The sequence below is a fragment of the Lolium rigidum genome, chromosome 7, assembly GCF_022539505.1.
Source record: "Lolium rigidum isolate FL_2022 chromosome 7, APGP_CSIRO_Lrig_0.1, whole genome shotgun sequence".
Classification (NCBI taxonomy): Eukaryota; Viridiplantae; Streptophyta; class Magnoliopsida; order Poales; family Poaceae; genus Lolium; species Lolium rigidum.
The window spans coordinates 147,798,005-147,822,936 of NC_061514.1; the positions used below are offsets into that span (position 1 = coordinate 147,798,005).

Sequence of the window (24,932 nt, forward strand, 5' to 3'; positions counted from 1 at the left end):
AGATTTGTCATGAAATATATTTTTATATTATATGCATTTGTCATAGTAGATCTTTGTATTATTATCTATATTCTTGGTCGAAGTTTGCACAGTTTAACTTGCATGGAAAATTATGCGCAACATAAAATGAGCAGAAGGGAGTATGTCTATATTTTTGTTCAAAGTTAAAGCTTTTTTAAAGTTTGACAACTATATAGAAAAAAATTATCGACATCTATAATACCAAATTCACACGATATGAAATACATTTCATGATTTCTAGCAATATTAATGTGAAATTATAAATTTTGATACTATTCTCTATTTAGTTGATCAAATTTTGAAATATTTGATGACTTTGACAAAAAAAAAACTATAAGTATCTTCTTATTTTGGGAAGGAGGGGTAACTGAAATATGAGTTTGTGGTCTTATATAAAGAACCGAGAACGTATATAATGGTTTCTTTGCATAGGATTACAAAACACATGAACTTGGAAAAACATAGGATTTTAATAGGATTGCATGCACAAAAAAGAGGAAACCTGCAAATTTTTGTCATTCGGATATAAAACACAGGAAAAGTGCCTCGATTGTAAAAAAAAAATAGCTTAGAGCGGATGTTGAAATTCTATGAAATTGGGGGCGTAGGATTGCAATCGATAATCCTCCAAAAATTCTTATGAAAATCCTCCAATCCCAAAAACGTCCTAAGCATGTGGAAAATGCTAAGCGAGTTGAAAATGACTTCTTGGACAAATATCAGCTTTCAAAATTTTACCACGATCGTAAATACACTTTTCATGGGAAGAGACTGACGGACTCTATCTACCTATCGATTCTTATCCCCTGCCGCTGCCGGGCTTGTGATAGCTACGCTGGTCTCTTTTAAGCTCTTTTTATGGCACTTTTGAGGACGATCGGTCTCGCCATGCATGGTCATTGCTAAGCTCGGCACGGGAAAGAGCCCTACGCGATCGACCGATCGATCGATCGATCCGTCGCCTTTCTCTTTTCTCGCAGCCCGATTTTAACGCGTGCCTTCGCTAGCAACAATTCCGATGCGGAAAGACGGCCAATCGGAAAGCTCCCTTTTTATGTGACCCGATTAGGCTTTAACCCCCTTTGCCTTTTCTGACACACGGTAAAAATACCTTAGCACAGGAAAGCGGCTCGCCAAGAAAGCGAGCCAAAGCTTGCGTAGCTCCACTCCGACTCCGACATCACGAAATTTCGAGTGCCGTCTTTATACTTTGGTATGGACGGTAGTCTACACATTTTACCATCAAAGTGAACGGCATGGTACGGCTTATGTTTTTTCATGACTGAGGGCATGTACAATGGAGGCAGTATGTTGTGGTCGCCCCAGCCATCCACGTGCACAAAACCGAATGAAGCTACTAGTGTAGAACATATGTCTCCAATGGAAGCTACTACATGTGAGGTCATTCTCCTACTTTTTGTACTGACTAACTTTTCAGGCACACTGTAAACACTCATTTCAAACAATAAAACCGTTTATTTCATATGAATTCACTCTGTGAATTAGCAAAATACCAAATTTAATGTCAAATTTGACCCAAACACACTCCAGATTATACAAAAAAGAAACCAGAGAGTCTAGAGATGGTAGCACAATTCTGAATACAAGCCACGAAAACCATATCACATATGTTAAGTACTTCAGAAACCAAAAATTATCACATGTTATACGCTATTGTTCACCATTCTCAAAATTCAGACTGATTTTTTGCCATATCATTCTCACTTGAATCACAAAAAAATGTCTCATATCATCGAGGCTTCCTGTTGACTTCCCTGCCATATCTTTCTCACACTTGACTTCTAATTTCTGAAATGTAGTCAAGTGTCAGGTGATAACAAAGAGAGTCAACCACTCAAACAGAGAAGTAATGCTTAATAAATTCAGAAATTACTAATACTTCAAATACAAGGTAATACATCATTTCTTGCACCTTCTTGTTTGTTCAGATTATTTTGTTGTGCAAGGTAATCTTCTAAAGAGAAAACTTCAGTGGGGCCAATTGTGTCATCGTCAAACTCATCAGACATCTACAAGCAGGTGATTGATTAATTCAGTAAAAAAACTGAAATACCAATGCAAAGGAGCATTTAAAATTTCATGAATATACAGGTAATGAAACAAATATTACAGAGCTGCATTTGTTCGCATGGAAATAAATATACCACTGAGCATGATCAGGCACACATGTAGGAATCCTGCGTTTGTCTTACCACCTGGAGATTGCAGTGCTCAAAAGAAGTTGCAAACTATACAAGGTGCGAACATGTTTGGTTGCTGTCACATACTCACATGTATTTTCTCAAACAAAAACTAATTCCATACTTCTATGATTTATTTAGTGGCTCCCTGTACAGTTTTTAATTTCTCAGACCTAATCAACAACTAGTGGCTTGTCTTGGTTATCTATCTAAAGCTACATCGCGCCACAAGTGGACAGAGGCATAATGACCAAACAGAGGCGGGCCGCCATGGCCGAACACAGCAGGCAGCCTTGTATAACTAGGACATGATCGGAACCACAGTGACTCATGGGGAATTTAGTATACTGTTCCGAGAGGACAAGTTATGGGGGATTTGGGGTTTCTCCAAAAGCAGGGATTTTAACCAAATTGAGGATACAAATCAAAACTGCAGCATCAGGAAAGCTAATTTGATCAATCAATTTACCGGATCGAACAAAATCAGTACTATTTGTAGAAGAATCAGTGGAACCCTAAGAAGCTACTCAACTAAATCAACGAGGGTGGGGCAGGGGGGAGGCGGAAGCACGGGAGATAGGAGGAGAACCGTACCTTGCAGAAGAGCAGCAGATCGAAGCTGTTACCGGCGGGCTGTCGAGGACGACCAGTGCGCGCCGCCTTCTTCGCACGTCTTTCGCCTCAGCTCGCTCGCGCCTTCCCCTCGTTCGCAGCTTCTCTGTTTCAGCGCGAGCGCGGGATTTGGCGGGAGCACATGCACAAGCGCGAGATTCTGGCGGGCGCACGCGCGAGGGATTTGGTGGGTGATGCGGTCCTCAACCCCTACGTCGGCCGGAGCGACTACTTCCCCCATCGCGTTGCCTTGACGATCGCCTCATTGCTTTTGTCAGGGGAGAAGCGAGATCTCCTGCAAGAGACCACTTTGGTCTGCTGGAAGCAAGTTTGGTCTAGTTGGCAGCTACAGGTCGACGTGGAAGGCTGGGGAAGTTGTCCAGCGTGGAGCGTTGGCCATGCCCTGAAACTCTCTGTCTGATGTATATACTTTGTTGCATTGTTTTGTGGAACTGATGAACCTGATTGTTTTCTTCTCGTTGAGAAGTCTTTTATATTGTTATAAAGATGATACCAATTACACCCGACCAGAAGCCATAACTTTTATGTGGCCACATTATATAGCTCCCAGTCTATCACACAAGATAAATGCCGATGGGTGGCATACAAGCTCTCACATTATTACTAGTTTACTACGAAAGAAAGTGAGCCAAAGCTTGTGTAGCTGCTCCGACCTCTCAAATTTAGAGTGCCATGTTCTAGTCTACACAACTTACCATCGCAATAGTTAAGCAGTACTTCTCGTTCACCAAAGAGTGTGTACTTGCACCTTTTTGGAGAGTCAAACTATTTCCACTTTGACCAAGTTTAATAAAAAAGTGTAAGTGTATTATGAAAATATATTTTACCATGAATCTAATGATACTAATTTAGTGACATAAATGTAAGTGTATTTTATGTAACTATGGTCAAATTTGGAAAAAATGACTTTCTAAAAAACTTAAAAGTACACCCTTTCGTGTAAGTCCATCACTCAAGATAAACACCGGCGGGTGGAATAGTTATGTCTTATTTTATCTCTGCAAGGGCTCATGTGCCTGAGAGTCAAAAAGCTCAACTCAATCATACGGCCCATACTCAGAAAAAATGCCCACTTCCTCCGTGATGACTCCTTCCGTTTCCATTGTTCCATTCTAGCATGCTGCAATATGACTGGATTGATGATACAATACAATTTCAGTTCTTCGTCTCCTCTGAGCATTCATACATGCCTCAATTAGTTTTTTATATCCTGATGCCAGGTTGTGAATGGGATGGTGCGGTTTAGACTGTGTCGGATCAAGGTATACTGCAACTCTACTGGAGAAGATAAAAAAGGCCGCTGATTTACATAATTTGACATCCTGTTTTTTCATTCCAGAAATGACCCACTTTGACAATTTGGCAACAGCCAAGTATCAAATCTTTAAAATAAAAATAGTTAGAAGATTCAAAAAAAACACTTGATTTCTATTATTACAAGGACTGCAAACTGTGGTGTAGATGTTCATTGTCTCATCAATCAACGTCTCGCTCCCACATAGAATAAAACAATAGCAGAGCATGTCACACATACATCAAAGATCAAACTTTCCCTACAAAAGTGTCAGCACAACAGTGAACAATCTCCATCTCAACAACAGTCAAAAACATCCTGCTTGATAAAGTTAACAGTGTTGTCGATAAAAGAAAATCATGTACAGGCTCCCATATTATTATTATAGACAACGAGGCTTATTTCAACAACAGATATTATTGTTTGTAGGCCTCTTCAAACAATTAGTGTACACTGACAGCCCAACTCTGCCCTGAAGCTTATGAAAGAATGGACTGTGATATTCATAACATTACAAAGGACAAAGGACAGATACAGACTATTGTACAAAGAATCCTATGGACCTAATTTAACCTCGGAAGGGTTGAAACTCTACAGTGTGTGTGTGTTAACAAGAACTCTAATCTGCCGATGTAATATACAGAGCATGACGACTTGCTCGCCAAGATGGAAGCAACTGAACCTCCTGCCGCCCTTTCTTACAAGTTCAACACTGCACATGTTGAAACCTTTAATCGGTCTCTGATCCGTCATCATCGGAGAGGGTTTCCTGGGAAGGCTGATGATGCTGCAATCCATCCTCAGGCATGCCAAGTTCAAGCAATGGCCTCAACTGTTTCCTAACAGCATCTTGCTGCAGCTTCATCTCTTCCACAACCATGGCCTCTGCTGCCTTGCAAGATTGCTCATCTCTAAAGGCAAGGGTCCATCTCCCGTCAACAAGATACTTCTTTGTTTTCCCTTTAAATTTTTCCGGATCAAGGAAAGGAACAGTTGAAGGTCGAATACGCAAATGCAACCACTTCACATGCTTTTCATCTATTCTTGGCTGAAATAAATTAAGCACACAATTTTCTTCATCAGATGCATTATTCACAGAAAAAAATTCTGTCTTACCTCTAATAAAAATATGTATGACTCTGACCGAGCAACTAAACACAAGATACTCAATATCATGATAAATACATAATACTTACATCAGATCCAGCCAAGGGCGCCGAGACACGGACAATTCCACGCTCTTGTTTGAGAGGTAGTTCTTCTAATAGAAGAATCCACCCAGTAGTTCCATCAGATAGAGCTAAAAAGCAGAAGTGGCGTTCTTTGCCCCTCTCAAATGCTATCCGGCAAGGAACTGCATCAACTGCAAGAACAGCAAGATAAACATTTTATGTATCACAAATACAGAGAAGAATTAATGTACTGGGATTTCCATGATGCCAACGCACGAGCTTCAAGAAAACTCAGACCTAAGTTGACTTCAAGCCCAGGCTTGGGCACTGAACCATCGAAACCGGCTGCACTTGCTCGTTTATTTACAGGCGGGTCCACTGGAGAATGCACAGGCGGCTGGTCGGTGAAAGTTTCTCCAAGGCAGAAGAGTATAACTTGACGCTGTAGCACAAAACCCTGCAAAAAATAGCACATATTTCAGTGACATCAGAGAAACTGAAAACAATAACTTCAAATACAAGACATAATTTAATAGGACACCCAAAAACGTATAGAAATTCAGAGAGTATGGCTTAATTTAAGTAGATCTCAAATTGAGTTCTGATATAGACTATTCCAATTCAAAGGATGCAGATAGCAATTGCTTAAAGGCACTCTCGTCAAAGTAACCACAGGAGCCCATGGCACCAAGAAACTGACCTAGTAAAACAATCCCTGTGCGGTGGCTTTTGTGTTTGCTATTTGCTGGAAACTTGGAAATTGGAATCCCTCGTTTTGTGTTTATTTATGCAAATTGCAGACTTGTTCAATAGAAGTTTAGTAATAAGAAGAGAATGGACTGTGTCTGCAACAGCCAATACTTTGGAGATGCTTCACTAAGCTTAGAAAAGAACAGAAAGGCAATCTGCTGCTGCCACTAACACGTAAATTGTTCATTAAAATAAACAAACGTATCCCTGTATGGTATTTTGAAAAATGCCATATCCCTGTATTCGTACCCCGATGCAGATACAGATACACCTATCCATGTTGGTAGTGTACTTATATTCTGTTCATATAGCACGCACAAACACGAGGCTAGGTACACAACCTTCCACAGAACCATTACAAATCCAGCATGGAACATCTCAGGATTAGAGGGAAAGAACTTTACAGCATCGTTTCTAACACCAGAACCTGATTGGTTTGCTGAAAAGACTGATCTGTGAAAAAAAAAAAAAGGGTACGGCAGAATATATGACCCACGCCCCTTTAGGCTCTTTAATTCTGTGGGTAGCGTAGCTACCGAGATCAATGCGGTTAATTATGTCTCTCCTAGAAGTTGGTTATCGACTTCTCATTTTGTTCTAGGATTCTTCTTTTTTGTGGGCCATTTGTGGCATGCAGGAAGAGCCAGAGCTGCTGCAGCAGGTTTTGAAAAGGGAATCGATCCGTGATTTGGAACCTGTTCTTTACATGAACCCTCTTAACTAAGATTTTCTTATTTATACCTGTTTTATTTTGTTCTGTTCTGGCTCGGTTACTCCATCTAGCTGAAGCCATTCATTCCTTTTTGTGGAAGAAAGATAAGGGGCAGAATAAAGATAAGTTCAAACTTAGGGGTCAAGCACCTGACCTGCAGGGTACTGGGTACCCACGTGCCTAAAATATCCGACCTGTTGGGGTGGCTGGTAGTTGTCAAAACAAGCAGTAAACCAACCTAACAACAGCGCATCCAACTTTAAATTGCACATGATTTAATTTTAAAATATTAAAATACTCACAGTTTGAACCATGGATCAGCAGACTGGTGAACCAGTATACACTTAACATTCACAAGCATAATAATGCAATTATCATGCTGCAATTATCATGCATGGGTAACCTAATAACTTTTTTGTTAGGCATCACACAACAGTAAGTCTGGTTCAGCTATAAGGAAAAGAATTGTGGATATCCTTATGGGTGAGAATAAGACTTTTTTATCTGGTTTTGCTTCTCTTAACTGCTAGTTGTGTTACACATTGGATATGTTGATCATAACAAGTGGTACTTTTGGGTCACTTGCATTCTGTTTATGTTAGGAATAATATAACGAAAATCAACAAAACAAGCAAATGAAGATCCAGCCAATACCTTAACCATCTCATGGGTTCTCTCTGCAATAGCAATAGTAGAATCACCTGGAATAAAAAATGTTCACAAATCAGTCCATCATGCGCTTATAGTTGTAAATACAAATTGAATTTAGTGTCATAATGAGTCCTGACCTCCAAATGAACACGGGTCCAAGGGTGAAATAATAGACTTGGATCCTTTGGGTGGTGAAGATGCCTCAATTGCTATCTCCAAAGAAAAAACAAAGAACATGAGGACGGATTCTCATTTACAACATATAAAAACATAGAACTCTCACTCCGAAACTGAAACATACCTCTCTTGCAATTCTTCCAAGCTTCTCTAACGATAGGATGAAGCAAGTCACGCCAGCATCCTCCAGATTCTTCCAAAAGCTTTGCACTGCAGTCCTTGTGTGAATCCTAAACGAACAATTATATAATCAGCATGATACATGCAAAAACATATAACGTATCTACACATCTTCCCCATCTGGTTCAAATATACTCGAGGTTTCAGCAATAACATGGTGCATTAAAGATTGCAATTCCAACCACATCTGATGAAGGCATATACCCAGGACAGATTTCAAATGTTAATCTGGATAGGCAAGAAGTGTAGATGAGAGACTTGAACATTGCAAGAAAGTACTTTCTCCAGAACTTAGAATTTAGCTGGATTAGAATTTTCAAAACAGGCAATGCCAACAAACATAATTTAGAAAATAGGCTAGGAGCGTTAGTTCAGTTGGAAGAAAATAAGACTGTTGGCAGGTCAAGTTGGGTGCAGCAACCAGGCGATTTCGGTACAGCTGGAGAGGGCGGAGGTCACAGTTCAAAAGATTATCTTATTGGAGCTATCACAGAGGTTATCTCAGCTCCTTCCCAAAATATGGGTTGTGGTCGATCCTAGCTCTCACAGGACACACAGATAAGCAACCGCAAAATATATCTTAATTAAGCCACAAAGCGTGTACTAATTACTAGTAGGACATTAGGTTATCAGAACCAAACTTATACCAGTACTGTATACCAACCCCATCACCCTTAATATATGTAACTACTATATGTCAATCACAGTATAGTATCACACAAACACACAAGCTCATACCAGAACATACTGTGAGTCTGTGACCAAGGAATAATACTGCAGTATGTGTGTACCTTTAGCCGTTTTAGATGAAAAGCGGTGAACTCTTCCTCTCCATGAGGCAGCAGTTGCCTAAATAGCCAGCCACCAACTAAGCGAACATCTGCTGGTATATTAGACCTGCAGAAAAGGGCAACTAATGCATCGAGCACCTACAAAACAATCAATGAAGAAATAAAAAAAAAATAAGAGTTAGCATCCAAATATGAGAAAACAGGAATGCATGACATAATGCAATGATTTTTTTAAAACTGGAATATTTAAATAGGGGTATAAAATTCATATAACTGTATCACATCAACCTTCAGTTATAAAATAAAGCTGAATCTGAGTGACCAGATATAATAGTAATTACATGTCAAGGAGACTAGCATGCTGTATCAGATTATGTACGCATGCTACCTTTTAGTCTAATGCAATAAAATATGCACAAACAGTAACTAGACTGATTCATGCACTAATGCAAAACCAAATGAATTAAGTAGCAAGTCCATTTTATACCCTCCAACTATCAAACCTGAACTCCCACGACCAAGTTGATTCAGTTTTGGCTTGTTAAGCATCTACATGTTGAAGTTACACCTACTCCCTCCGACCCCATTTAGGTGGTGTCCACGTATAGAGAGGTCTAACTTTGACCACTAATTTGATCAAGAAAATGTTGGTTATATATCTTAACATTTGTAGCATTGAATTTGTATTCAAATGAACTTTCCAATGATATAACTCTTAGTCTCTTACGACACGTAACTCATGTATCATCGGTCAAATTGATGGTCAATGTTTAATCACGAAACACAAGGACGCCACTTAAATTAGTAAGCGACGTTCGGTTTATAAACAAAAATATGGTCTATTTGTCATACTCCCTCCGTTCCTATATATAAGCCATATAGTTTTTTGAGAAAAAATCCATAATATAAGGTTTATTGCGTTGCCCTACTTGTATGGACAATATTTTTAGAGATTTGATTAGGTTTACTTATCTTATGCAAAGTCCTCTATTAGCTCACGGCAATTACTTAGGGTTAATCCAAGCCAAACATGGTGTATTTTTTCCTAAATATGCATTCCTTAATTTCCGTGCCAAAAACTATATGGCTTATACTTAGGACCGGAGGAAGTATTATCTTATCCCTCTGACTCTCTTTTTCTATTTCTATGCACGCGCAGACCACATGGGTTCTCTATTGCAAGATGCAAAGCATATCAGTCTGCCCCCGCTCAACCTACCACCCAAGCTCAGCAGCAACTCATCCTCCGCACATGCATGCCATGCCCCACGTCACCGACAGGCGACAGCAACTCATCCCCCCGTGGATTTCAATCTTATTTGTTTAAGTATTCCACACTAACCGTGACTAATTAAACCTAATAATCTACAAGAAACAAGCCAAGATGAGAGAAGTGGTATTGGGGTGGAGATTGTGTACAGATACTGAATGGGTGGGTCAGGACTGAGGAGAAGAGCAGGTGAGATGATGGCACACAGCTGGAGGAGCAACAGAGGAGACTACAATACGATGGTAGTAGTGCTTAGCATCGTAGATGGCGGGAGGGGGTGAATGCCGACAGAGTGGAGCTCAAGCTGCACATGGGTGAGAAAGAAGATAAGAGAAGGGAGTTTAATTACTCGGCACCTACATGTCCATTCTGCTGCTGTGGACACAAAGCGCCTCTGAAACAGCAACCAGTTTTGGAATTGCCAGGTGAAAAGTGGATTAAGGGACAGCTGAGGGGTAAATGAAAGAAAGATCAAATAGAAATGCATGATTTTACTTTTTGAGAACTATATTTCACAAATAAGGAACTGAATAGGTCATGCGCATAAGGCTCAACAAAACAAACCTGGTATCTGTGAACTTTGGAACTCATTTGCCGTGGATGATGACACTGTAGCCCATAATTACTCTGCAGAAAGAAGACAAGAAAAGGTGTAATTATATAAATGCTCATGATAGACAAGAAAGCGGATTATGATAATCCTGTTTGCCCAACCAACTTTTGCCTATTTTAGTGTTTGGTTGACCCGCTTTTGCGTACTTTTGTGTCTAATTTTCTACAGGACATTATAAGATAACCACAGCACATCACAGTTCAGCACCACAAACAGAACCTAATAATTGATTCTGGATACTGTGTCTAGGGAAAGATTGTTGCAACAATCTCACTGATTCAGTTCTGGGACATGAAGTCCACGCGTAGCTTAGGCAGGTGGATCAGTGGATGTAAGGTGGCTCATGTAACTAAGAAAAATGATAGACTTTGTTCTGTTGGTACATGATGTGAAGTGACAGCAATAAAACGTTGACCCCCCATCTCTCTCTATAAAACCTTTGGCTCATTTTACTCCCTCTCGAGTATGACTAGCGGATGAATTGACCCCTCAGGCCAGCTTATGATAGTGGTTTGGCACACAGACAAATAAGATTCCTAGTCCACCTTCTTTACCCTTCCCATCTCTCTCCAGATCCGAGCTACCTCTGCTCCCACCCCCAGCAGCTCGTTCCATTGTGGACTTGTGGTTCACCGCACCCAGGGTGCCCAGGTCGCCAGCCTTCCCTTTCCCTCGCCCTGATTGCATCTACATATCCTTCTTGCGATCTCTTGCTCTTCTTACATGCAGCAAAATTACTGTTTCTCGAGTGGCAGCAGCAATGAGGCGGTGGAAATACCATGAGATATCGATCTGTTCCTGTTCTGGAGTCAAGCATATGTAGGAGCAGGAGCAGGGGGTAGCAGGCAAAGATGAGGACCACCATCTTGCTTTGGCCCCAATAACCTCAAGGAGCTAATGTCCATCTATCATTGGTCTCCTTGTTTTCCTGTTTCTTGCGAAAATAGGATGCCTGAGATGATGCATACATGTGCACATTTAGCATCTATGTGGTGGTCAGGGCCTGGGAGGTGGTAAGGTGAGGGGTGATGGTTACCCCGAGTATGATAGATCTGTGTCCCTATTCCTCTTCTTCAACCATTGTCCTGTCTTGCGTTTGTTTGACCACTTGCCGGCCTCAGGTCAGCAGCAGTGGTACCGCACCTCACCGAGACAAAGCATGACAGTGTATTCCGAGAAGCTCTACCACTTGCTTCGCTGGGGACCACGCCACTGAATGAAACCGAGGATGAAGATGGGCAGCGGTGGAGGAGGATATGAGAAAATCCGTGTAGCAGCTGGAAACTACCATGGAAGAAAAGAGGAGAGAAATAGAGAAAGGCAGACATGACAATGAGGCGCTAACATCATGCTAAAACTAAGGTGACATGGAGGTGTGAGCAAAAATCAACAGTCGAAAGGGGGTGATGAAAACGGGTTTTGATACTTGGAGGCATAAAATAAGCTCAAAAAAAGCTGGGCCATCTTCACAAAATGTGAACTTAGGGTGAGTAGTATGCACCTTTTCCTCGAAAAACATGGCCAATATTGCTGCTATGGGATCAGATACAAAAGAGAAGTGGGATGAGATGGTATCGTGAGCAAAGAGAATAACAACGCTTGCCACTATGCGCACTGAGGGTCCCGTCACCGGTTGTGAAATGTAAGGCTCTGTATCGGAAGGCAAATAAAATCCCAGAAATATGGACCATCTTCCTAAAGATAATGCCTTGACTTTCTTGTTTGCCAAGGTTCACTTGTCTGCCCGTGCGGATAACTTTTCAACTTTTTTACTCATAACACTGGGCATGAACTTCAAATTGCAAAGGTTAACCTAATTCCATTAAGGCATTAACCACTCTATGTTTTCTTTGCGGAAACTGGAAAGTAGTGGTCTTTTTGCCAAAAGCTATGGTGTTTTACCTTACATAAGTGAGATACTCCCTCCATATCACAAACAGTTGACGTTTGGACATGCCTTCAGTCAAAATTTGAAAACTTTGAAAACGAATATCATTTTAACTACTCCCTCCGGTTCATATTAATTGACTCTAATATGGATGTATCTAGACACATTTTAGTTCTAGATACATCCATATTGAAGTCAATTAATATGAATCGGAGGGAGTATTTAGATTGGAAACATGAAATATATGCAGACTTGTTTTGGAAAGGTGCTTCTGGAATGTTATAACTTTTCTGGTTTCTACATATACTACAATAGAAATTAGTGGTCAATGTTACATCTTGAAGACCATGCCAATGTCCAAAACGTCAAGTATTCGTGATATGGAGGGAGCAAAATGATATTTGCGGTCATTTAGCAAGCCACAAGATATATGTTATTATTATAGGAAAGTGTAGGACTCAGGTTGTGCACCATAAAATCTATCAGAAACAACTGAAAGTAGCAGATTGCGAAAAAATCTACTATGTCATGTTTGGTGAAAGAACCAGCAGTACCTGAAGCTTCCTTATATATATATCAAAATCACTGCAGATGCTGTCATCTGCAACACCACTACTGGATGAAAATAGCCGCCTTTCCGCTATATCTTCACCAACCAAAGCTTGCTACAGGAAGAGAATGCAAGTGTCAGAAAATTAAATTAAAAGGCAGCACAATAAGAAAGTTACGACATACAATCTATGCTGTGTTTTGCTACTCCAATCCCACACACTTAACAGGACCAAGACTAAGTAAGGGAAAGTTGTGAGGTGACAGGTCACAGGTGACTCAAATCAATGAGGAACGTCAGAGCTGAGTTTGTCAAAGCAAGTCCAAAACATCAATCCATATCAATTTTGTAATGAACTGCTTACGCCAGCAAGCAATCTGTCAATAGTGTGGGCCAGCGAAGGGTCTTTGCAGTGGACTGTGCATAGTTGATACCAACATTACATGGATACCTCAAAAAACAAGCTCGCCAGGAATGGATGCCGATACATATCAACTACTCACAGATATAGTACCACACATTAAGATCTCGGTGAATATCCTATTGAATCACATGTATGCTCTATTTATACCTATCCAGATATCGGTGAATATCCTGTTGAATCATTTGTATGCTCTATTTGTACCAATCCTGATACATCTACACCAAACCCCTGAGTCCACTCTACGACATTAGCTTATTGTGGGATATTATGGTCTATGTAACCCTGAAGTTAATCCTAGCTGGCTGTGGACTGGTTAGCTGTGGGCTTGTGGTCAGAATACAAGATATGTACTATGCGGTTGTGAAAACTATACTTTGACAACGCTGTGAACATTATAGGCTTATGTACCTTTGAAGTTAATTAGCTGCTCTTATACCATCAGTTTACCCCTTTCCATATAAATTCATATTCATTATATGTACAATTGTATTATGTTATGCTTGCAAAGATAGTGAGGTAATTAATCAAACAGGAATCTGGAAGTGATACATCTGAAGTACGATGCCCAAAAGTAACTATTGCAACTTATTTATGTAGTCATATATTAATCAATCAAAATTCAAAGTAGAATATCAAGTGTGTCTACATATAATGAACAAAAGAAGTTAGCCTAGCGTACTCTGTTGGAGTGGATGTAAAATCTCGTCATACAGGTTCAGGTCCTCATGAAGGTGAATTTGGGTGCTTACTATTTCAGAACAAATGCTGTGGTATCAGACTACTGGCTAGTTGATTGTAGTAACTATATAAGGGCACAGTGGGACGCTTGTACAATGCAGAGGCGCTTCGTGGGACGCTTGAGGGGGAAAAATGATTTAGCATCTAGCGCCTGCGCAAAAGTCATGTCTCCATCGCTGCTTGGATTTTGCAGACGCTTATCTAATCGCTAGCCCCCTAGTCTCTAACGCCAACATGCAAAGCAGCCGTGCGATTTAGTTGATGGAGGCCGTAAATTTTGCCAGGAAAGCAGCGCACTGCTAGCGCCCGATGTTCGGTTAAACCGCACATGAAGAAGAAAAAAAGGGAGCGCTCGGCATCTAATTATGCGGTGACGCTAACCAAGTTCCTGGGATCGGCTGGGATTCCAACGAAACAGCCAGGATAAGCACCCTAGAGCCTCCCCTAAGCGTCTGCATTGTACATGCCCTAAGCGTAAGTCATAATCCTAGTTGAAAGCATTGTTGAACGTCAGAACCCTTACACAAGATAGCGACAAGTTCCACATAATCTCTGGAACCTAAGTAAATACGCATAAAGCACTCTTCATTCATCCACCATGCCTTGTTAACCTTATACACATGATGGTTTTAAATGGACATCTAAACACAAGTATATAGGAATTCTGGGTGTGCTTATAGCAGCAGTCTCCTAATGTTGCAGAAAATATGGATGCACACCAGGGTTCCGATGTGAGACCATATTGGAAGAATCAACCTTGTTTAATTTTCCAAAACAACAATTGAGTGTGAATAAACAGTACTCACTAATAGAAGCTTCTTATGCTGCTTTCTTTGAGGCAAAATTCCAAGTGCATCTAGCATTGATTCATCAAGTTCTGTAAAGCCAACATGTACTTGAATAATTATACTTTTGGGAAAGACACAGTAATAACGATAATCAGGTGAGTATATTTTTAAGAAACCTTTTGTCTGCAACAATGTAGCAAATAAGCACAAAGAACCCAAAGCTTGGAAAGCATCCCCGCCTGTGATATATGATAGCAAGTGTTCCCTGTAAATAACGAAATACAGTCATATACAATGATCTCAATTTCTTAGAGCTAGCTTCAACATCAAACAACAAAGCAGTTTTATAAAAGTACTAAACCGTAAGAAAATGTGCATCTCCGTGCAAACATACAGAACAGGAAAGGTACAGCAAAGCTATCCATTGTTAACATCTACGATAATACTACTACTTCCAATACCAAATAGGTGACATCACATATAGCTTTGCGAACAACGTATTTGTGAATATAGAATAGGCCATACTAAGAACATATGAGTAAATTTGTCTTCGTAATGCTTCACCACTATATTATGATTTGTTAGGAATTTACTTCTAAAATACATATAGCATAAACAGTAGTAAATTGATTGCGAGAGATGCATTCCGGAGACCATGTCAATGTCAAAAACATAACTTATAAGGAGTCCAATCAAATTAGCAAGACAGAGCTTGCTTCTGTCATGTTTGAGTTGAGTTTCGGCCTGTGGATCAAAACTGACGTCCTATAAAAAGGTAGTTATGTGTAATGTTTTTATATCAATCAAAAGAATCAATAGTTCAACTAAGCGAGCACGTTAACCAGTCTTAGGAATTTACTTCTAAAATACATATAGCGTAAACAGTTGATTACGAGAGATGCATTCCAGAGACCATGTCAATCTCGAAAACATAACTTATAAGGAGTCCAATCAAATTAGCAAGACAGAGCTTGCTTCTGTCATGTTTGAGTTGAGTTTCGGCCTGTGGATCAAAACTGCCGTCCTATAAAAAGGCACTAAAGTGTAATGTTTTTATATCAATCAAAAGAATCAATAGTTCAACTAAGCGAGCACGGTCACGTTAACCAGTCTTAGGACCCTTACCCAAGCTGACCAGACAGTACTTTTGGGGATTCTTACAACCTCGGAGACTTCAGAACTTAAGGTTAGAACTACCAATTCAACAGTGAAGGGCTCAAAGCATAACCAATTAAAACTACATCAAATTACACACTGCCACTATGAGTCACCGCTTCTACTAGACTATCAATGATTTTTCTTCTTTCCTTGGCATGTACCTCTCAAAAAAAGACTATTTTTCATCCTGCTAAAAGTAAGAAAAAATATTAACATAGAAACTATTTTCCATCCGCTAACCCCCTGGCATATACAGCAATGAGTGCTTCACAGCTTAGTACATGTTTGACCATGTTGTGTACATCAATGAAATATAGCAAATGTTACATACTATGTTAAGAACAATTTAACATGGATGGTACAAGCCCATCCAGATAAGAACTGAAATCAAGGAGTCTTCAGCATAAGTACTATACAGCAACACCAGCATACCTCAGTGTGTTGCCTTGGCAGAATTCACTTGCCGACGGATGATCAGGCAAGCATTGCAAATGTGCAGAAGACGGAGACGTTGACTTGTCTCCATTTGACTGATCATGCACAGAGGTGCTGCTAACTTGTTTCTCAGATATGCCATGATCATGCTCAGAGATACATCCATTAGGTGTCTCTTGTTTCCTATCAGAGCAATCAGGCTGATGGAAAAGAGCAGCAGCAATAGTGCTTGCCATATCCTTGTCCTTAAAGATGTGAAGTATGCAGCAAAGTAGATACAAGGAAGTACTGACACTTATCCATAAATCCTAGGGAAGAAAAAATAGAATATAAGAAATTATAACAAAAAAAAGACTAGGTATCAGATATATATAAGATAATGCAAAAGGTGTTTCTCACTATACTCACAGTGCGCTGCCTTTGCAACGAGGGGAGTACAATCCGAAATACCAAATGTTGCAGGATATTTTCAGTGATGAAATTCCCTAGATCAGGAATACCAGAAGACATAACATCACTGAAATAATACAGGGCATCTTCAATTTGCACAACTGCATCTTCAATAGAGGCCATTGCCGCAGAAGAGCCCGCATTCCTACAGATCAGAATACAGACAGAGGCATAAGAATTGCTTTTATAAAGTTGATACATCTGCCGATCTATTTATACCACAAGCTTACTCTGCAGAACGCACGACCAACTTATCCAAGTCAATGCACTGCTTCTGAAAATGTGTGACCATGTCAGAGAAATAATCTGACAGTGGCACTCGCGAAACAAATCTGTTAACAGATTCATCACCAACTGAAAGCAAGAGAATTGTGTTGTAAGCAAGAGCAAAAAATGCAAGTTAAGTGCATGCATAGTGGACGTATACTACAACATTGAAGCCTTAGCAACCTACCATGATAGACATTAAGCGTCAAGGTACGTATAGCAACTCGGATCATGCTATCCTCATGAAAAGCAAACTTTAAGGCCTCAACATAAAGAGGAAAGGAAATGACCTCGTCCTGCATATATAAAGAAGATTAGTAAAGAAGGAATGTGAAATTCATGTTGAACCTGCAAGGCTCAACGTTACAAACTTTCTTACAAACAAACATAGCAAATAACAGTGAACAAAGATCCAAATAAATTGATATCTTCAGAAATAGCATATGCTTGTTATTTGGATTTTAGGAATATTTATTCAATGTAACTATCGAAACGTGTATGCATAATAGGATTCCTACTTCCTAGGCTCAACATGTCAACATGCATCTTCAACACCGTGCCAAAAGCAGATGAAAACGTTGCACAATGGCTAAGGCATTCAATGCATGATCGTAGATATCATGCATCCAAGCGGCCCTGGGTGCAGTAGCGAATTTCGCGAGCATTTCGCCATGCCTAGCTCATGGACGAACAAGCCTCTGGTCTGGTGATGGGCGAGCAATGCACATGCTCGGAAAAAACCAGATACAGCAGTATGTTTAACGAAGAGATCCAACACAGTTCTTTGCGGCCAACCAAGAATCTTGGGCACCCAACAAAGTCCAATGTCCAGTTGGCTAGCTTGCAAAGCTTGCTTGCCGCTGCTTTCCGAAAGTATCACCATGCTTGTTCTGCGACAATGTAACACTATATGCCCTAATTCGCTTATTGCCCAGCCCACCCATGGGGTGGGACCAAGTACGCATAACAGCCCACTTATACTTCCGTCCTCGCTGAAACACAGCAGTATGATGGACCAAGCCTATCTAAACAACCGAAATGGGACTAACCTCACCACACAAATACACTTGGGCTACCACACTAACTGCAAGGCTAGCTTGCAAGGCTTGCTTGCCGCTGCTTTCCCAAAGTATCACCATGCTTGTTCTGCGACAATGTAACACTATATGCCCTAATTCGCTTATTGCCCAGCCCACCCATGGGGTGGGACCATGTACGCATAACAGCCCACTTATACTTCCGTCCTCGCTGAAACACAGCAGTATGATGGACCAAGCCTATCTAAACAACCGAAATGGGACTAACCTCACCACACAAATACACTTGGGCTACCACACTAACTGCAATTGGCATCTACCGTAGTCGTTAGCGTGTGTGCAGGCTTTGCATTTCTCCAGTTCTATTAATGAATCAAGGCGTCAAATATTGACGCTTTCTTGAATAAGTAGTTTTCACATTCCAGTTTGATGAGGGCAGCATTGACTTGAGAAGGCCAGTTTATAATTCACTGCCAGAAATTTTTGACATTCTATACAGCTATTCTACACAAGACATAAATCAAAAAGGAAGAGTATAATACAAATCTAGTTTAATGATCGAAAAAAAGGACAAGGAAAAATAGCACTGCGTAATTTGTATGTGTGCAGTAAAAGGAAAAAAGATGAGTACATTTTCTGTAGCCACAAGCAAGGAAATTGTATTCTTGTTCAACTTTCCACTTATTGCCCTTCATGAGACGAGAATCAAGTAAGTCGGTACACAATAATAACCAGCGGCAAGAAAAATAAGTTACATAAGTGATGATTCAAGACAGGATACAGACCGTAGAAAGGATATGTAGTACGACAGCATCTCATCAATTTGAAAATCAAATGGGTAGGTTATCAAGAAGTTGATGTGCTCATTGCTGAAAATATAGTCTTCACAAAACATGAACACAGATTAGATGATTCACATTGCAACCATAGCATACATACACTACAATACTGATTAACTTACAAATGGAATGTTCATTTCTTAAATTTTGGATCATGATACTCATTGTCTGCAGCAACTGTAGTGACACTCTGGACAGCTTACAAATCCTCAAAATACGAGCAAATTCACCCATGATCTGATTCTCCATGAAAAAACTGAAAGAAATGTCAATTGAGCAGTTAATAGATCCACTTGGAAGTGTCTACGATACTAGCCTGGCACCTTCCACTGTATAGCTGATTGGCTGTGCTATCAAGTAATGTGTGTTCTCTCCCTAACACTTACTCGAAAAACGTAGGATCGTTTTGGTCGCCATATATCATAAGTTCGGCGATTGACCTCAATGCTTCAACAACAAAATCCTTCATAAAAAACATCAGAGCGATCAGCTAAATATTTCCTCAAACTGAGTAACACGGAATGGCCAGATCTACTTACCTTATTAGCTTCATAAACAACATGAACCTTTTGTAGCTGATCTGTTAAATACCTGCACCAGGGGGGCTATGTTACATTAATTAAATATACAAATCAAAATATCACAACACTTACATGAAGCACGAATATATAACCAAGATGCAAGGACTTTTTACTTATGAACAGTAGTCAAAATGTCGGCGTTGGTCTTCAACAAATATATCAAATATAAACAAATAATAAATATGAAATTTAAATTATAGAGAGATACAATCTGCAACCAAGTACTTACAGAATAAGACAAGTAAAAAACATCTATGCGTAAAATTTTACTTTCTTTCCACCAGCTAATGAAGGTATTATTAGTAAACAGCAAAAAATCTCCGCCTTCCGGTCCCAAGCCCAGGTAAAGGAGGAGGGTTGTGATAAACTTGGCGAGCCAGCATAAAAAACCAGTCGTTCCTATGGATGTAAGACCCAATAGAAATACATTGGGGCATAACCCACTTAGCGACACGCCATATCTGAGTGTGGTGTCAAGTGAGCAAGGGCCGGGCTGCCACCTAGTGGCGCGCTAAATCATCGCCCGGATGTAGTGAAAAGTGAGCAAGGGTCTTGCATCTCACCCGACGGATGCAAAGGGTTAAGGAAGCTAGCCGAGGCAAATAGGTTTTGGGTGGGTAGTTAGAATGTAGGATCCTTGACGGGGAAGCTATGGGAGTTAGTGGATGCTGCAATTAGGAGGCATGTAAATTAACTTTGTGTCCAGGAAACTAGATGGGCGGTCAAAAGGCGAGGGAAATCAAGAATACTGGTTTCAAACTTTGGTATTCTGGCTTAGTTGATAGTAGAAATGGCGTAGGCATCTTAACAGATTAGAGCCTTAAGAAGAGAGTAGTGGTTGTACGGAGACTGAGGAGATAGGATCATCCTAGTCAAGCTAGTTGTTGGGTACCTTAACCTAAACGGTACTCCCTCTGTTTCTATGGTCAAGGCGTAAATTTGCTGGCGCGTGGATTAAGGAGCATTTGCGTTCGTAAGTTCTGGACTACTTTGCCCCTTCAGTTAGCAAGCTGTCCGGACTTAATTGCATCCGTCCTGCGTGCTAAGCCACTTCGTTATTCCCTGAGTGTTAAATCCAGCGTGTACGGTTTAAGCTTGCATGCATATGGAGAGCCAATTGAAGTTGCGTGCATGGTGAACGATTGGCTAGCTGAAAGTGCATTCAAGGGAAAGAGCAACGCTTCGTAACTGCACCATGCTAATAAAGAGGACAGGAACGGACTGAGGGGCACCTTTGGCAAAATCGCTCTGCTCTGGACCCTGCGCCTTGCTTTTGGGACAAAAGCACAAAAATTTATACGCCCTACCTATAGAAACGGAGGGAGTATTAGTGCTTATGCTTCACAAGTTGGGCTTGCCATGAGTGCTAAGAGGCAATTCTGGAAGGACTTAGAGGACATTGTTACTAGTGTAGCAGTAACCGAGAAGCTCCTCAAAGGAGATCTCAATGGCCATGTGGGTGTAACTAACATAGGGTTTGAGAGGGTACATGGGGATTTTGGGTATGGCGACACAAACAAGGAGACATCCTAAACTTTGCGGTAGCCTACGACCTGTTCGTATCTAAATATCTAATACCTTAATTAGGAAGAGGCGATCTCACCTAGTGACCTTTAGTAGTGCCTGACACTCTAGCCAGATTTACACTCTAGCCAGATTTACTTTGCCCTCACCACGAGAATGGATAGGAGGGCTTGTTTGGATTGTAAGGTGAATCCCTGGCGAATGTGTTGTGGCGTAACATAAGCTTGTGGTGGCCGACGTTCGCCTTCACGCACAGTGTTCTGCGGGACAAAGGTGCCAAAATGACAAGAACAAAGTGGTGGAAGCTGAAAGGGGAAGCGCAACAATCCTTTAAGTCAAGGATGGCCGGGGAAAGACCTTGGGATGAAGACAGAGGTGCGGATAGCACATGGGTGAAGATGGCAACCAGCATTCAAAAGGTAGCTAGGGAGGTGGTGCTTGGGGTGACAAAAGGCAAGAAACATGAAGCTAAGGACACATGGTGGTGGAATGAGGGTATCCAAAAGGCTATCAAGGAGAAGTGCTACACGAGTTGGCACCATGATAGAAGCACAAGCAATGTGGTGAAGTACAAAAAAGCCCAGAAGAAGCCAAGGTGGTCCATGAGTGAAGCAACAGGGGCAGGCCTATGATGAGGGCTATGAGAGACTAGGGACAAAGGAACGCAAAAAGGGCATATACAAGATGGCAAAATTCGAGATAGGAAGACAAGGGACCTCAACCAAGTTAAATGCATCAAGGAGGAGGCTAATCGATTTCTAGTGAAGGATGAAGAGATTACAAAAAGATGGAGAGATTACTTTCACAAGTTATTCAATAATGGGAATTGCAGCACTATGCCCGAGTTGGACGACTCCTTTGATGACACCAACATGCGGTTCATGTGGAGGATCAAGAGCTTGGGGTTAGGGATGACCTAAAAAACATCAAAGGAGGAAAGGCTTGCCACCAATGATGTTTGTGACATCTTGGCCTACGGCTTAATAGGATTGGTAGGATACCCATACCAACAAGGTGCGTCTCCTTTTCCGGAAGCTCATCTCCAGAGAACCCAGGGGTTAAGCGTGCTTGGCCAAGGGCAATTTGGGTATGGGTGACCACACAGGAAGTTCTTTCCTATGTGCGCACGAGGACTAAGTGCGGAAAAAAGACTAGTGTTGGTCTGTGGGATAGACTGAAGATCCTAGGGGTAACGACCACCAGCCCTGAGGTGGCTCGGGTGTTACAGTGTCCCAATTGAGGTGTGTAGATGTATTGGAGACATGGCTATAGCATGGCTAACTAAGCTATTCAACCACATTTTTCGGTCAAACAAAATGCCCGAAGAGTGGAGGAAAAGTATACTAACACCTATCCTCAAGAATAAAGGGGATATTCAAAATTTTACTAATTAGTGAGGAAATAGTAGTCAAGCATCGCTTAAGGAAAGTGACATAACCAATTTGGTTTCATAATTAATTAGATTGACTATGGAGGCGATTTTATTGTTTCGCCAACTTCTGGTTAGAGTATAGGGAGCAAAAGAAGGACAAAATGATATGGTTGGGACAAAAGGCTTTGATATTGTTGTATTAGCAAACAGCAAAAACTGGGCTTTACGTAGTATGTAGGGAATAGTGTTGCTGATTGAAAAGAAAATGGGACAAAATGAACTTTCCACGCCTGACTAGTGACTAGTAATGCTGATCAAATATGCACTTGAGTTTGCACATATTGTTATTTGTCTAATTGCTGGTAAAAATGGTTCATCTGTTTCCTTCCGTTGCAGTTCACATAGTACTGAAAGATCTTTTGCTGTGATTAATTGTCTGGTCTCTCAAACTTCTATGAGAAAAGGAGAAGACTAACTCCAAACTAGTTAGCATAGATGTTCTACTTGTTTTTTCCCTATTCCTTTGTGAATGGCAAATGCAGGCAGCAATACTTGAATGAAGATATTCATCCCGTCAAGGAAAATATCTGAGGAGTACAATCTTTTAAGGCTGCGTTAGCATTACGGTGGACTATGAATGATCACGTTTGCCTACCCAGCTTTTTTTGCCCATTGCTGTTAAAAAGAACAATCTTTTGTCCATTTGACTGTTTGGTAAGCTAACTTGTTTCTCTACTTGTGTGGCTAGTTTTTTTGCAGCGGGTCCTCACAAAATAAGTTGAGGAAGCGCAAACTGATCCTATACTATCATGAAGGAATCAAAAGGACATTAAGCCTGCACTGCGTCCATTCTACAGGTCAGGACATCATCTGGCTAATAAGTTAACAGCTTTGTGAGTGCTGTGGCAAGCATCATCCTTCCAGAGTTCCAGTGCCTTTGCACTAAACCAAAGCTGAACAGCTCTAAAAGTGCTGGTAGAACCACCCTCTTGCAGTCACAAATGTGTATTAGCCGGCCCGGAAGGGCAGCAATTGGGTCCCGTTTCTGAAGAGCCCGATCGGATTCGAACAGAGCAAAGACGAGGCTTTACGTGACCGGCTGGAATCGTGTAGTGGCTCCGGCCGCCACGGCGGCACAGATCTGCGGGCAGCGGCCTGCGAAATACCTAGCGAGGCCGGGGGGTGGGGAAGGAGGAAAGGGGGAGGCAACGCACCGGAGCTCTTCGATGGAGAAGCGGTTCCTGGCGCGCCAGAACAGCCACATGGCCGCGAGCCCGCGGCGGCCGGCAGCGTGGTCGGAGGCGCAGGAGGCAGCAGCGGCGACGCGCGGGGATCCGTCACCGTGCGCGGCCCACGGCGCCGCCCCGGCCGCAGAAGGGGGAGCGCATCGCATCCGCGGCGGCGGCGATCGCCGGCGGTCGTCGGCGGGGGGCAATCGGGGGCTCGCTTTTTGCTTCTTTTTTTTCCGCTCGCCCGCTTCCGCTGGGTTTTTTCGCTATCTCTTTTTTTTCTTTTCGGCGTCCGGTTGCGTCGCGTGGTTGGGTTGTCGCGCTGGCTGTGGCTGGGGCTGGGTTATGGTATGGTGGCCGACGAGGAAGGCGAGGTGGGCCCGGGGCGGCCGCGGTGGAGCAACCTGCAACCGCTATGTTGCCACCGGTGGTTGCGTTTTCCGATTCGGGTTCCGCTACCGGTTCGTTCTAGTATACTAGTTTTATCGGCTCATGAAAGGAACCGCTTGCTAGAGTAGACCATTGCCATGTACTACGTATGAGCTGGCGGGAAGAGTGTTAAGTTGTGGATCTTTCTCGTGTTGATGATCAATACAGTCTTTGCATTATTGTAAAGGTAACAAAAAAAAAGATGGTAGTGTATCTTTATCTTATGGGAAAATTTGCTACAGGACACCGTTATTTTCTGGCGTTTGCCAAAACACACCGCTCGATTATGTCTTTGCCAGGTACCATTACAATTCTGTGGCACATTTGCCAGAACACACCACCTGGCCGAAAACGGAAAGTTTTGCATTTTGTCTTCAAAACCAGTCATCCCAGGTAAAAGTGCAAAACTTACCGTTTTCGACTAGGTGGTGTGTTCTGGCAAATGTGCCACGAAATTGTAATGGTACCTGGCAAAGACACAATCGAGCAGTGTATTTTGGCAAACGCCAGAAAATAACGGTGTCCTCTAGCAAATTTTCCCTTATCTTGTTGGTATAAGTTAATCCAAATAGTTGTCTACCAGGCTCGATAAGAGCATCTCCACCGGTGATCCCGATAGCGGTCCCGATAGCGATTTGGGGTCCGGAGCGAAAATGCGCTCGCACCGGCGCGCCCCAAACGGCGCCGACGATTTTTCGAGCCCAATAGAAGCGCCGGCAACTCCGTGTCGGCCCCTTCGCCAAGGGTGCGAATCGGGC

The 24,932-nt window shown here is 41.7% G+C and overlaps 1 protein-coding gene across 1 annotated transcript; it reads right to left on the bottom strand.

Moving 5' to 3' along the window:
• Window positions 1-4,496: 4,496 nt before the first annotated feature.
• LOC124678386 (protein TRANSPARENT TESTA 9) lies at window positions 4,497-23,831 on the bottom strand. The gene is made up of 21 exons (XM_047214288.1): window positions 23,731-23,831; window positions 19,579-19,630; window positions 19,426-19,502; window positions 19,162-19,295; window positions 18,986-19,082; window positions 18,832-18,889; window positions 17,351-17,459; window positions 17,127-17,250; window positions 16,855-17,041; window positions 16,444-16,754; window positions 15,030-15,118; window positions 14,872-14,942; window positions 12,908-13,018; window positions 10,417-10,479; window positions 8,583-8,720; window positions 7,736-7,841; window positions 7,572-7,643; window positions 7,438-7,484; window positions 5,619-5,778; window positions 5,346-5,512; window positions 4,497-5,197 (listed from the first exon to the last, which is right to left on the bottom strand). The coding sequence occupies exons 1-21, from the start codon at window positions 23,778-23,780 to the stop codon at window positions 4,880-4,882; spliced, it is 2,541 nt and encodes an 846-aa protein (XP_047070244.1). The 5' UTR covers window positions 23,781-23,831; the 3' UTR covers window positions 4,497-4,879.
• Window positions 23,832-24,932: the final 1,101 nt, after the last annotated feature.

What these genes read in the sequence shown, in the direction of transcription:
- LOC124678386 (XM_047214288.1), bottom strand. Translation starts at nt 23,780, where the DNA reads ATGTGGCTGTTCTGGCGCGCCAGGAACCGCTTCTCCATCGAAGAGCTC. An exon ending in TTCTCCATCGAAGAGCTCCG is followed by an intron (nt 19,631 to 23,730) that starts GTGCGTTGCCTC and finishes CCCCTGGTGCAG; the next exon opens with GTATTTAACAGATCAGCTAC. An exon ending in TGCCAAGGCAACACACTGAG is followed by an intron (nt 15,119 to 16,443) that starts GTATGCTGGTGT and finishes CGTTATTTACAG; the next exon opens with GGAACACTTGCTATCATATA.